The sequence below is a fragment of the Pieris brassicae genome, chromosome 7 (assembly GCF_905147105.1).
Source record: "Pieris brassicae chromosome 7, ilPieBrab1.1, whole genome shotgun sequence".
In the NCBI taxonomy this organism is placed as follows: domain Eukaryota; kingdom Metazoa; phylum Arthropoda; class Insecta; order Lepidoptera; family Pieridae; genus Pieris; species Pieris brassicae.
The window spans coordinates 17761997-17774571 of NC_059671.1; the positions used below are offsets into that span (position 1 = coordinate 17761997).

At 34.1% G+C, this 12575-nt stretch overlaps 1 protein-coding gene across 2 annotated transcripts in view; it reads right to left on the reverse strand.

The window, feature by feature from the left end:
* Nucleotides 1–1717: 1717 nt before the first annotated feature.
* The window catches only part of LOC123712311 (dual specificity protein phosphatase 22-like), a 31917-nt gene continuing 21059 nt past the window's right edge, over nt 1718–12575 (reverse strand). Inside the window, exons 4-9 of one of the 2 annotated variants that reach the window (XM_045665332.1) lie at nt 11173–11344; nt 10405–10558; nt 8247–8414; nt 7905–8094; nt 7549–7631; nt 1718–3394 (exon numbers count right to left, since the gene is read on the reverse strand). In XM_045665332.1, coding sequence (XP_045521288.1) covers nt 7577–7631; nt 7905–8094; nt 8247–8414; nt 10405–10558; nt 11173–11344 — 739 coding nt within the window. In that variant the 3' untranslated portion in view covers nt 1718–3394; nt 7549–7576. The remainder of the gene's footprint in view (nt 3395–7548; nt 7632–7904; nt 8095–8246; nt 8415–10404; nt 10559–11172; nt 11345–12575) is intronic. The other variant, XM_045665333.1, reaches the window with a different exon arrangement.

Below are 12575 nucleotides of genomic sequence, written 5' to 3' on the forward strand. Positions count from 1 at the left end.
TTGAAGGGAGTGTCGATAGTTCCACCCTTCAATGTTTATTTCCAGCGTTCTCAGTGGCGTTTCAAGGTAAATAAAACGCAATATATTTAAATTTTTATATTAAAAATATATACAATTATTTTAGAATTATTATTAGGTACTCGTGATATTGCTTTATGAGTGACTTCAAATAATAAAATATATGCCTTATGAATTATTAACAATGTTTCAAACATAATATTTTCTCAAAAACTGGACAAAAATAGTGCTCTTATATTTTTACAAAATATTGTTTCATCACATGTTCTATGTCGTTATGATACGTAGAGGTTTCATTATGTGGAAAATGCGAAGAAATTTAAACGGCATAAGCTAAGGCAAATTTTATTTGATATTTTTCACGAAGCACAATCGCTAACTTATATATAAACCTTCCCAGTAAGTATGTTATATCGAATTAACTTTCAGTACTCGTTTAAATATAACATATTAAACTTTGAAAATAGATTTATTACCAAAGATTATAAAAAATAACATATTCCAGTCAGGATAACAGTTTACGCCCATACGGTATGAATTATTTTGTAATGTTATTAGGGTCGCTTTATGGAATTTTTAAATTCTTACAGTGATACCAAGGCGAAATAAAAAAATTAAAACCTAAACCTTTTTATAACAATATCAATAGATGTCTATTGTTTTTCCTGTCTGTACTGCAAAGAATACAAACAAACTACTTATATGTCCGTAGTCTGACGTCACAACTGTTTTTGTTCCTCCGCAAATTCCACATGAAGAAAGGTAAGAGCATATTTAAAATGTATACAAGGACAAAAACGTGTGTCCTACTAAAGAAAATGTTCACAATTTGCAATGTAGTGCAATCTATGAAACTAAGTTTACGAGAGATAGAGAAAAGGTACATGAGTAAAAAAAAACTACTATACAAATACTATGTGACGTATCAGTATAAGATTGTAACCTATGACCGAATTTTTATAAAAATGATTGAGTATATTCCACTCATATATAAAAAAAATATTTATACTTTTTGGATTTCAATGTAGGGCCGTCTTAAAAAATTGTAGCGAATCTTGTACAAATAATATGATGACACATACCCTGAATCGCGCTAACGATCCATTGGGACCTTCGGGCCGGCCAGTAATATTATTTATATTTATTAAGCCCAATTGAGTCGTTCAAACTTAACCGTTACGAGCGATTATGAATACACTGAGAAATAAAATCAAGGATTGTTGGCTGTGTGAACAAGGTTACAATCTTATTATATTTAACGAATAACATCGAATTAAACCGCGGTTTTGAACCATGTGCGCGTAAAAAAGGCATCTAAATCACCATTCTTAAGCTAAGCTAAGCTACGCTAAAAAGAGAAGAGATATGCAAAACTTCACAACTTATTTTCGTCACAACATGTGGTCAGTCTGTTCCTGCTTACAACTGAAACACCGATTTTGAAAATTGTTCAATATACAATAACTTAAATGTTTTTATAGATGATAATACTACCAACGAATTTCAAATACATAAAAAAACTATAATTATATTTTTATTTCAAATGTGACATTTGCGTAAATTAGAACTGTGAGATTCAGTGTGACTATCGTATGCTAAAAACGAATTGGATGCTGACGTACGGGAATCTAGTTAGTCATAGTTTGTACGAAATCTGAATCTCAGCCCTAGTCTGAGCGAAAATAGACACTTCGTGGAGTTTTTGGTCGCAAATGCATTATGAAAAATTTAAAAAATGCATTATAGGCAGGCATAGCATTTTTTAACAATAACTGTTTGCATACGACGATTTTCTTCCCGTACAGACTTTAAAACGTTTTTGGTTCGGTATAATTTATGAGCAATGTTAAAAATATTTATGAACAACTTACAGCAATCAAATAGAAATTTAAACAAAGCGAAACATGTACTAATTAGAAAAGTCAAACTATTTTTGAGCAAAGACATGATAGTACAAAAATAATTACCTATTAGGATAACATTTCGTTTAAAACACTAAGAATTGGAAATTGCATTGAATATTATTTACATTAGAGGAACCTACAAGATAGAGAAGATTAAAGATATTAATGACGAAACAGAATACTAGATTGTTATTTGAGACGCATAATGGCCGCGGTATTTGAGGCTCGTGTTTTGCAGCTATGGCAATATATATTTGGTTTGACCTAAAGACCTTTATTCGTATATTAATAAAGCGTTACTAATGGACACATCGTTAATTTGAATTCAGAAACTAACGTGTATTTTCAAAAGTTAGATAATTATGATTAACTCTAAGATTGAGTGCTTAACTGAGCGTCATATCGCGAAAGTGATAGGAACAAATTTCAGCATTCACCTATTTAAGGATCACTAGCCTTTCTTACTAGCTTAACATACAGTATAGTTTTGCAAATCTAATGCTATTAAATAAAGCATATATTTAGAAATATTTTGCAGGATTTTCTACTGTTGCGCGAACAGTAGTTGAAGTATGATATATATTAAGTATGTAGAGATGAGCAATCAGACTTTCCTGCGCTCTGAAGTTTAGGACCAGTTTTCTGCGCAAGTTGCGCTCATAATTTAACAATTGATGTTTGTTCATGTGAATTTATTTCTGTATCGTAAACTATTTAAACTTATCTACTAAGAAATTAGTAGATAACTTATAATAGTTTACGGTGCGGTAGGTCTTGGCTAAACTCCATACAGGGGGCTTGAGATAAAATCACTTTTCGTCAGACGTGACCCACTAACACTAAACGAATTTATATTGAAATGGTCACGTGACAGAGCGTGAGCTAATATCATTACCATACAAATTTATTCATTCCCGCCTGACAAAAAGTGATTTTGTCTCAAGGCCCTGGACAAAAGTGGGCGCTGTTGCGTTAGCCACCTCTTATTTTCGATCTGCACAAGCCATTCATTGCTCAAATAACGATGCAGCAGCGGAAGTATCATAATAGTTCTTACGGCCACTGGCATCGAGCATGAGGCTGATATTAAGTGGACTCATCTTTAAAACTATGTCAAATCAAATTTCCAATCGACATCTCAACTTAATGACCAACCCGGTAACATCCTAGGCAAGTTATAAAGCAGAGAGAATAAATCCGGCAGCGCAAGTAGCAATAGTGTGTTTGTCATATTATTTCATTATCAACTTTAGACCACAGTCCATAACAACATCCGCAATACTGGATTCAACAACAACAGATAACAATCTTTTAAATCTTCGTCGCCGTATCTTTATTAAGCCACGGGTGGCTTTGTCCACATGTTTTATGGTATATCAAAGCTATCGACGTTTGTGCTAGTTTAATAGGATAATGGCCGGATTGTAACTCGAATGGTGCGATGCTACGAACACCTTTGAAGCGCCCGAGATCTGAAACAAATTAATAAATAAAATATGAAAATATTGATATGTATTATATACATTCGGGTTTATACCGGGTTTAGGGGTATAAACCTGGTTAATAGGCTATTCTACAGTATGTAGATTAAAGTGTTATTTAGAAAGTCGATCTGTGTAAATGCTTAATGGAGTAAAATAACCTATATGTTGATCTATACGTCAGTCACGTGACACAAAACGTTCACAGATTAGTCGAATTGACGACGAAGACGTATACCTGTATATAATGTCTTCACCTGTTTAATCCTAACACTGTCTTGGTCTAGTTTCGTCGAAGACAGTTTTTTAGATAATTAACATAAAATCTTGACGTATTTACAGCCATGTACGTCATATGTTCTATTGACATCAATAAAAATTATGTTTTTAATATCTGGTCAAATAGCCTATTAGAATTTGTGATCTTAAACTTAACTAATGCCGCGTAGTTTTCGGAATACAGTCAACAACGAGGGTGGATTCATTCGACCCAGTTTTTTTTTTTAAATTTGGCTACAGGAAATAGTGCCAAATCAAGAGCTAGGGGGCTAAATCAAGAAATTACCGTGGATGAGGTAAAAGTTTGTAGCAGTTTGTGCATTTTTTACCATGATGACTATACAGATACACTCATGCATTGGTTTTAAGATACGACATCTTTTTCTTTACCAAGTGTCATCTTTCCTTGAAATCAATATTGAAGTCTTAAAGGTTTGAATAATATTCGTCGGTGATAGTATAGCACTATACGAGATAATCTATATATGAAACAAACAACAAATAAATAATATTGAAACTGCGTGCATCCCACAAAAAAGTGGCCTTCTTTGGAAGTTGTACGTTCACCAAGAGAAACCCACTATCTTATATATGTGCTTGAACATAGCTTAGCACTCTTTTGACTCACTTTGGTCGAGTGTGAGCAATCGCGACTACCTTTTCATATCCAAACAATCACGTGAAATGCGATGGATCCACTCAATTAAGATGCCTACATCTTCCGTCACCTCATGCACTTTCATTCTTCGATTGTCGAATGTTACGATTTCTAAAACAACCTCTTTTTGATGACCGATGAACAATTGGCGTCCCTTGCTGGTACGACCATAACTGGTAAACCACTTCTTAAGCATTGGAACTGATGGTGCAGTCCCCATATATATCAAGCCTTTCCTTGGTCCATTCATCGTGATCCATCACTGAATGATCTTATTTTAGTTGCAGCTCGTGAATTTAAAAAAGACACTGACATATCAAACGACAAACTTAGTAATCGAAAGAATACATACTTTACTATAGCCAAATGGGTAGCTTCTTTGACCATGAAGTCATGCCCACTCAAATGTGACTGGCGTTGTGTGACGGGTCGCTTAATTCTCTCAAATATGGTTGTGAACAAATACAGTTTTGTAATATAATACAAATGATGAGCGGACCGTATCTCACTCCATCTGGTTTCTTTTATCTATGGCAAACCATAGTCATTTTGTATGATGATTTAATATTTTAAAAGAGTACTGAGATTTTCTTACACCGGCTTTTTCTCTTCGCCTAGACTCTTTGTGTTCTTTGCCGGTTTGTAGGGTTGTCTACTGAGACAAATTTAATGATATGAAAAATAGCTGTTATGTTCAAGTTTTCGCTGGGAGCTGAACGGTAATGCGAAGAGACTTAAAACAGAAATGACTAGATCTAACAATTCTGTCACTTGATATATATTTTAGCGTTGCCGGTCTAAATAAAATGTCTTCCATACATTCTGCAATACATGCCAGAAGAAAACGTGCAATGCTCATCAAAGCAGAAAATATTGACCTAAATAAAACGAATAACAACCAAGGGGAACTTCAATCAGTTGAGCGAGATATGAATTTATCTCTGTTACCTTCGGATTATATAAAAGATTTTCTTTATTCTAATGTTGTTTTTAAGAGAAATGTTTATAGCTGTAAACATTATTGTATAAGTCGAATTGATTTAATACGTATTGCGATCCAAAACTTTAAACTTTGTCTTCCGATGGTGTCGATATTATATTTATGTAATTAGGACTTAAGGACGTTTAAGGCTTAAGGACCTTAACCAGGAGCATATTTCAGGGATTGGCGGGAAGATCGGTTAAAGTGTATAATGATACCGCCGCATTTCATTCATGTGTATGTAACACAAATATGATCCGGCTGATCTAAACATTCTATATAGATTACTGCCCATGAGATTATGTTAATCTATTTAACCTTATGTACTTTTCTCCTATGTTCTAAATCCTCTTAAGTGGACAATTCCACGCTTTAAATTGATAAGTGGATAATGGGCTAAAAACGTACAGACGATAATACGGAAGATCTGTGTCAGTAATATAAAATTTCTAACATACTGTTACGAGTTAGGGGACCGGATAGAAAACGCCGTAGATCTCTTCAAGGGTTTATTTTTAAATAAATCAACGAGGAATTTGATTTAACTAATACACCACACACAAAATACGGAAACTAGTTACTTCAATTACGCGTACTTGACACAGTATTTTATTAATTGTCTTCACTATTCGCCCTTTATTTATCGGAATTGCACTTGAAACTTAATTGATCGGTCGCGTTTCGGCTCGCTTAGATATCATTGGCAATAATTTTGAACGATATTCGAGAACTTTCTAGGCGGAAGTGGTACCGAGTAGTTGGTCTATCTTTATAGCACAATTCTAGACCGTAGGTACAATTCTCTTTATCTCTGCCGCACATCGCTTCGTCTTTGTCGTACCTCGTTCTAGAATGTTATCTTTAGCTTCGAAAACGTTCCGATCTTTCCTCTCTTTCGTGTATCATTCCATCCCGTCTCACACCTAGACTGTTCACTCTAGAATATTCCTTCATCAAAGGGGTATAAGCAGCCCCGACAACAAGGGATTTTCTGAAAACTGTACTATTTGACTACACTTGATGGGAAATGGTCTGAAAAAATGTTTTAGCTTCCTGAAAACGAAGGTAATATTAAGTGAATTACAATTTTCTTCTATGGGATTGACCCTCTCCTGAAACGGACAGAAATCCAGTTTCAGCTTGCTGAAATCGTCGACCCGTCTTCGTAACAATACAAACACTACAAAATAAATTAATAAAAGCACTATTTAGATAATAAAAACTAACAAAAATCCAAAATAATAGCAAACAACTATGTACCTATATGTTTAAACAAATCAAACAAAAAATTCAAATTATTTGAAGAAGTCTATTAAGTATGTAGGGTGTGCAATTATTTAATAAATTACCTTCCAAGATTCGTAATATTAGCGCGTTTAACCAATTTAAGAGGCATTAATACAATATATACACATCAGAATGAGCCAAGTAGACTGAAATTAGGACGGCTGTCTGTTGGCGACGTGTATCTCGTTCGTATAGATTGAGTTTCTCGGAGACTTAGAGATATTGAGTTTCTAAGAAATAACAAATAACTGTTATAAAAAATATCATTTTTGTAATGAGAAATAAAGTTCATTAAACAGTAATCTTTTTGTACGTAGATGAAGTTTTTTTTCTTTAAGTACTTTCTTTTACTTTAAGAACGTTATGTATTATAATAAAAAAGAAACAAACGTGTCCATACTACGCCGGTTACAGGTTAAAAATCGTCCGTTGACACTTTGTTAACAACGCATCCTGAATTTTTTGAACACGTAACACGCAGAGGAACAGAATGTTTAGACAAACTCATCGTGACTGGAAGAGTCTACTCGCTGGACCGATTAAGTAAAGGCCCGTTCATCATCCAGGCGCAGAGGTTTGCCGAGAATGGGGGAGAGTGGAGGAAGTTGTTCGGCGGCATACACACACGCACAAACACGTCCTTCAGAAATGAAGTGTGTGCCTGAAGCAGAAGAAGTACTATAATAACTTATACTGTCGTGTCGAAAATACATATTGTGTCTTTGAAGTCAAAAAGTAGTTCGGCACAGTCGTAAATACAGGTCTGTCCCATCACGTAAGGTTACATTGTTTCCTTCACATTCACATATATCAAACATATTTCTATAATAATGATAAACAACCAAAAAAACTGGCTTGTATCTATTTTTACTAATGAGTTTAGTTTGGGCATGCTAAATGTTGTTCGTAAAGATGTTGAATATTTATGAAAAAAATAACCTGATGAATGGTGGTTTTTGAATGATGATCACATAGATTCTGGATCCCAATGCAAATTCGGTATGGTCCATGCACATCCAGGTCTATTATAAGTAGAAAAAAAACGGTTAAGTAAACAAAAAACTAACAAATTACTCTTTGATATGAAAAATATTTATTGATTGAGCTGAATGACGACTTCGGCATGTCATAAGAAACATAACTTTCTTCACCACAATGATGTATTATACGTCAGAAAAATCCAGAATTTAAATGATTGTCCACGGCACTTTCAATTAATTTCATATATCAGAATTCATCACCGAAATTTATACCCGAATCGGCATTGTCTGTGGCAATCCCAGCTCGATTCTTACCTGTGCGATGTTCTGTGCGGTGATCCAGGAGGTGATGAAGCTGGTGATAAAGCTGGTGTCGCTGGTGCAGAGGCAGCTCTGCGTCTAGAATACTCCGTGCCACCAACTGCCATGGCAGTGCCTCCTCCCACGGGATCCGTGATACGTGTGATGCTGAGTCCAGACGCTGAGCGGGTGGGTCGTGAAGGCGCTGTGACGTTGAATTGTGAGTTCAAACAACATAGTTCCCACGAGATGCCAAAAATAACAAAATGCGCGTGTTGAAACCACAAGTTTCTTTTATGCAAATATCTTTATCACATTTAAAACCTAAGGTAACAAGATAAACAATATAACACTTACTGCCTGTGTAACTATAAAGACCAGCCGGTGAAGACCGGGGACGATATCCCGAGGCAGTAGAAGCCGTTGATAGTGTTGAAGGAGAACGCTTTAGCCCTGGTGATTCCCCAGAAGAAGTGGACGGACGACGTGGCCTCGGCTGCCTCTTGGATCCTGTTCTACATACACCTATACACCAAATAAAAATCACTTACGAATAGTAAATAAGACTATATATAATTACACGTTTTCCTAAATTTAAACATTCAATTTCATAGCATTTCATCAAAGTAACTTTGACAATATGAGTTACATAAATGTACAGCAAATAAGGACTGTTTAGTCTAGTCATATCTTAAAGAATCATTTAAACAAAAAGGGTTTACGCCTGAGATGTTTGCCTAGTAAACATAAAGACCACCGAAAAAATACTCCAAACCACAAAAAAACCGAGGCGACTCGCACATATTTTTAATTATATTAGCTATATTAAAAATATTACGGTTATTTAACCGTAATATTTTAGCGGATTTCCGCTAAAGTGCAGTTTGTGATTAATAGATTAGAAGAACGAGTAGCGTAAGAAATATACCAGACAAACGCAAAAACACGCTACGAGACGAACGCTAATCTGATTTGACTATTGTAAGCGAAAACTCAAGCTGTCAGAACGAAAAAATCTACGAAACAATTCATCCACTTTAATTGTCCTTTGATATTCAAATTGAAAGTTCGGTACAAAGGTTTTCATCAAGATAAAAGGGGACCCGCTCAATTAACGCAACCCGAGTGACTCTTTGACTCTCTCTCTCTCTCTTTGATATTAATTACAATTAATTATAGATTTGTGTGTTTTTAATAAAATAAAAGAAAGCAATGGCGCTACAACCTTTTCAGGTCTGGGCCTCAGATTTCTGTATCTGTTTCGTGATCATTTGTTAATCTAATAGGCAAGACAAACGTCGTCGCCTTTATGGGTCTAAGGAAAGCCGGTTTCCTCACGATGTATTCCTTCACCGTTCGAACTAATGTTATATGCGCATATAAAAAGAAAGTCCATTGGTGCACATCCAGGGATCGAACCTACGACCTCAGGGATGAGAGTCGAACGCTGATGCCACTAGGCCAACACTGTGTGTATTTAGAACTATTAATAAATATTGCGGGTATTTATTTACAGATTTGGATAAATTTTCCAACCTGTTTTTAAAAGAGCTTATTCCAGTCAGCCACTACTAGGTTTGGGAGAAAGTTCTTTAGGGAATTTTATAATATGTTTTAAATAATTATTTATAAATGTTTCTGTGTTTTTTTTAAGTTGTAAAGATTCATATAAACCAGAATAGTGAAATAGAATGACTCTAATACACCTTATACTTCCGTATATTAACAGTTTTAAGATACAAATAATAAATACAAACATATATCTAAAGTTGTAAAACTCTTTTATAATTAAACTATTAAATCACAAATCAATCTCTCACAGTTAACATTATTTGTCAATTACAATTAAATTTACGACATCGTCAGATTTTTGTATATCCGAGTTTAACAATATAATTATTTGAAAATACGAAACGGCCTTATTACGATTTAGTATAATTATCTTTCGCCGAATCGTTTCAGCAACCTTGCATTGTTAATTATTTACTCTTAATATTGTTTTCATTTGCCTTGTTAGATTCCTACCCAATTTCTATTTATGTATTCATATTTGCATATGCTTGGCGCATTCCTGCGACTTCTTTGATTCAAAGAGTCCTTCAGGAGTTGCAGGAATGTCATTTTCATACGTGTATATTTTCTTAAGTATTTGAGTGTCCTCATTTTAACTTATGTGCTGTTCGAAAGCATTAAAAAAACCTTTGATATTACCGACGTAAAATATTTTTAGTTGATTATACTTTAAAGTTATTTGTGTATTACAACATTCAGAGACAGACTTTATAAAAAAACATACAATTAGACTGATTATTTTTTGAAAGAAAACAATTTTTTAACCGGATTAAAGCTATTTGTATTATTATAAGCTTATAATTTTTTTTACATAATTTTAAATTTAAATTATTCCGACGTTTCGAAACGGTTTTCTTTCAATGTGCAAAAGCTATGTAAACCAAAGACTATGATTATTTTTTATGAATTAGGTATCTAATGAATAAAAAAGGATCTTACCGACCTGTTGGGCACTGTCTGCCCATTGCGCACTTGCCCTCACAAATTGTCCTCTGATTGAGCATTGTTTGATAGGAGTCGAGCATCACACGACATTCTGCGAGATCCCGATCAGCAAGTGCTAAGGACGGGTATCGTTCTTTTAATCTTCGTCTTTCCTGAAAATACCATTTTTTTTATTCTTGACTAAAACCGCAAGTATGATAGTTGGGCTCCAACATGGCCTAATAACGAATTGATTTCTTACAATGAGGTTAAAGTAATAAATTGTTCCTTCAAGGCCACGAAACGCGCACAAAATTTTAAGCTTCAAATGAAATTCAAATCATAATGATTTATCATTAATTAATCGGCACATGCAATCATTATGCAACCAATAATTAATTAGTTTAATTAATGAATTCACCCGAATGTGTTTGAGAGATCTCGTTTGAGGTGAAATCAATTGAATGTATTGATCATTAAATCGAAACTGATTGCTGATACATTGAGCTTCTAATAAAAGCATTGGCCGAGGTATGCACAGATGTTTGAGGTCTGTTAACGCCTCAACGAGATATGGAGAAACCTCATTTAGGTGTCTGTTTAAATTCTAATTGGCAGATTATCTGGAGCAGACGAACTTATAAAATTCATATTGAAAAAATATTTACTCATTAAGGTAACACGATGTTAATAGGGGAATTGTTACTTTGGAAACTTGACTTATACTTGCTATAACTATTCGAATTAACACAATATTGTACACAAGGCATCTCCACAAGTAACTTACTTCAACTAGTTTATAAGTTTCAAAGTCTTGCAACTGCCTCTGGAAGCCCAGGTTAGGATTAGCGACGGCGCGACCAGCTCTGACCACCTTCAGCGCTTCCCGCCACGTCAGCGGCGTCACCGACATTATATATGCAACAGCCACTGTCACGCTACGTGACATACCAGCTAAACTAAAAATGTATGTCCCAGAATGTTAGGATTATCAGGAAATGTTACGAGTATCGAGTCAGTTGCCCGTTGATTTTTATTGTTGCCTTGATTGATATAAGATTTCTTCTATAACATTTGATTTGTTAAAAGGAATTAAAACAAGTGAACCGCGTAAGAAGATAGAGCGTGCGAAAACAGAACCGGTGCGGCGTGGCAGTTAAACGGAGTAATATAATTCTTATTTCCTAAGCGTTATTTCATTTATATACAAATACTCATTAATTTTGATATTGATTAAATTGTATTTCTATTTGTTTGTACAAGAGACAGTCAAAGTTAACTGTATTTGTTAACACTAAATGATAAATTTCATGTCTATCTTTCTATTCGTCATTGACCTTGTAATCAAATATTTCTTCGAACGTTAAAACTATTCAATAAAATTCACATTGCACAGTTGCACGTACATAAATTATTCCTGTTATGGCTGAATGCCAGAATAATTTATGTAATATAACTTGCAGATGAGTCGTTATCACGTAAAGTCTTTTTAGTTTTATGTTAACTACGGGTTTAGAATAAATATTTATGCGACGAAGGCAGTGATGCCAACTCCTACACAATTCTCTTTCTAGTACCAACTTTAGATACACCTAAATATCGACGAGGTAATCAAATATTAATTTAATATACATTCAATATTATTGTAATATATCAACAAATTTACATATATTAATGACATAATAGTAATGTCTTTATTTTTATTTCGTTCCTCTTTAGTTTTGTCTCAACAACAATGCAATATGTAATTTTGCACTTCTTGCCTATCTTATACAATTCATTACATTTTTTTTCTCTACTCACAGTGGTTGCCTAGAAGAGATCGTTAGAAGCAACCGCCAGTTGCTCTTCTTTTTATTTAACTATGTTCACTTTGTGTACAAAAATGAATAATTATTACATATTATATTTTAACCTATCTTGCCATATATTTTTTTTCTTTTTCCTCGTTATCCATTCATACACTATTTTTAAAGCTTTCTGTACTTTTGTAACCTTTGAGCAATTTTTCGATCCAGGGTTATTAGTTTATAGGGTTTATTATTGGTTTCCGGGATTCATATAAATTATATAGAAACCTGCGTTTAAGAAAAGGTTCTTGAAAAAAGTACCCTCAATTATTACCCGTGGACATCTTAAATTTAGGGGAAACCCCTAATTTTCCATAACAGAATGAAGGCAAAAATAATG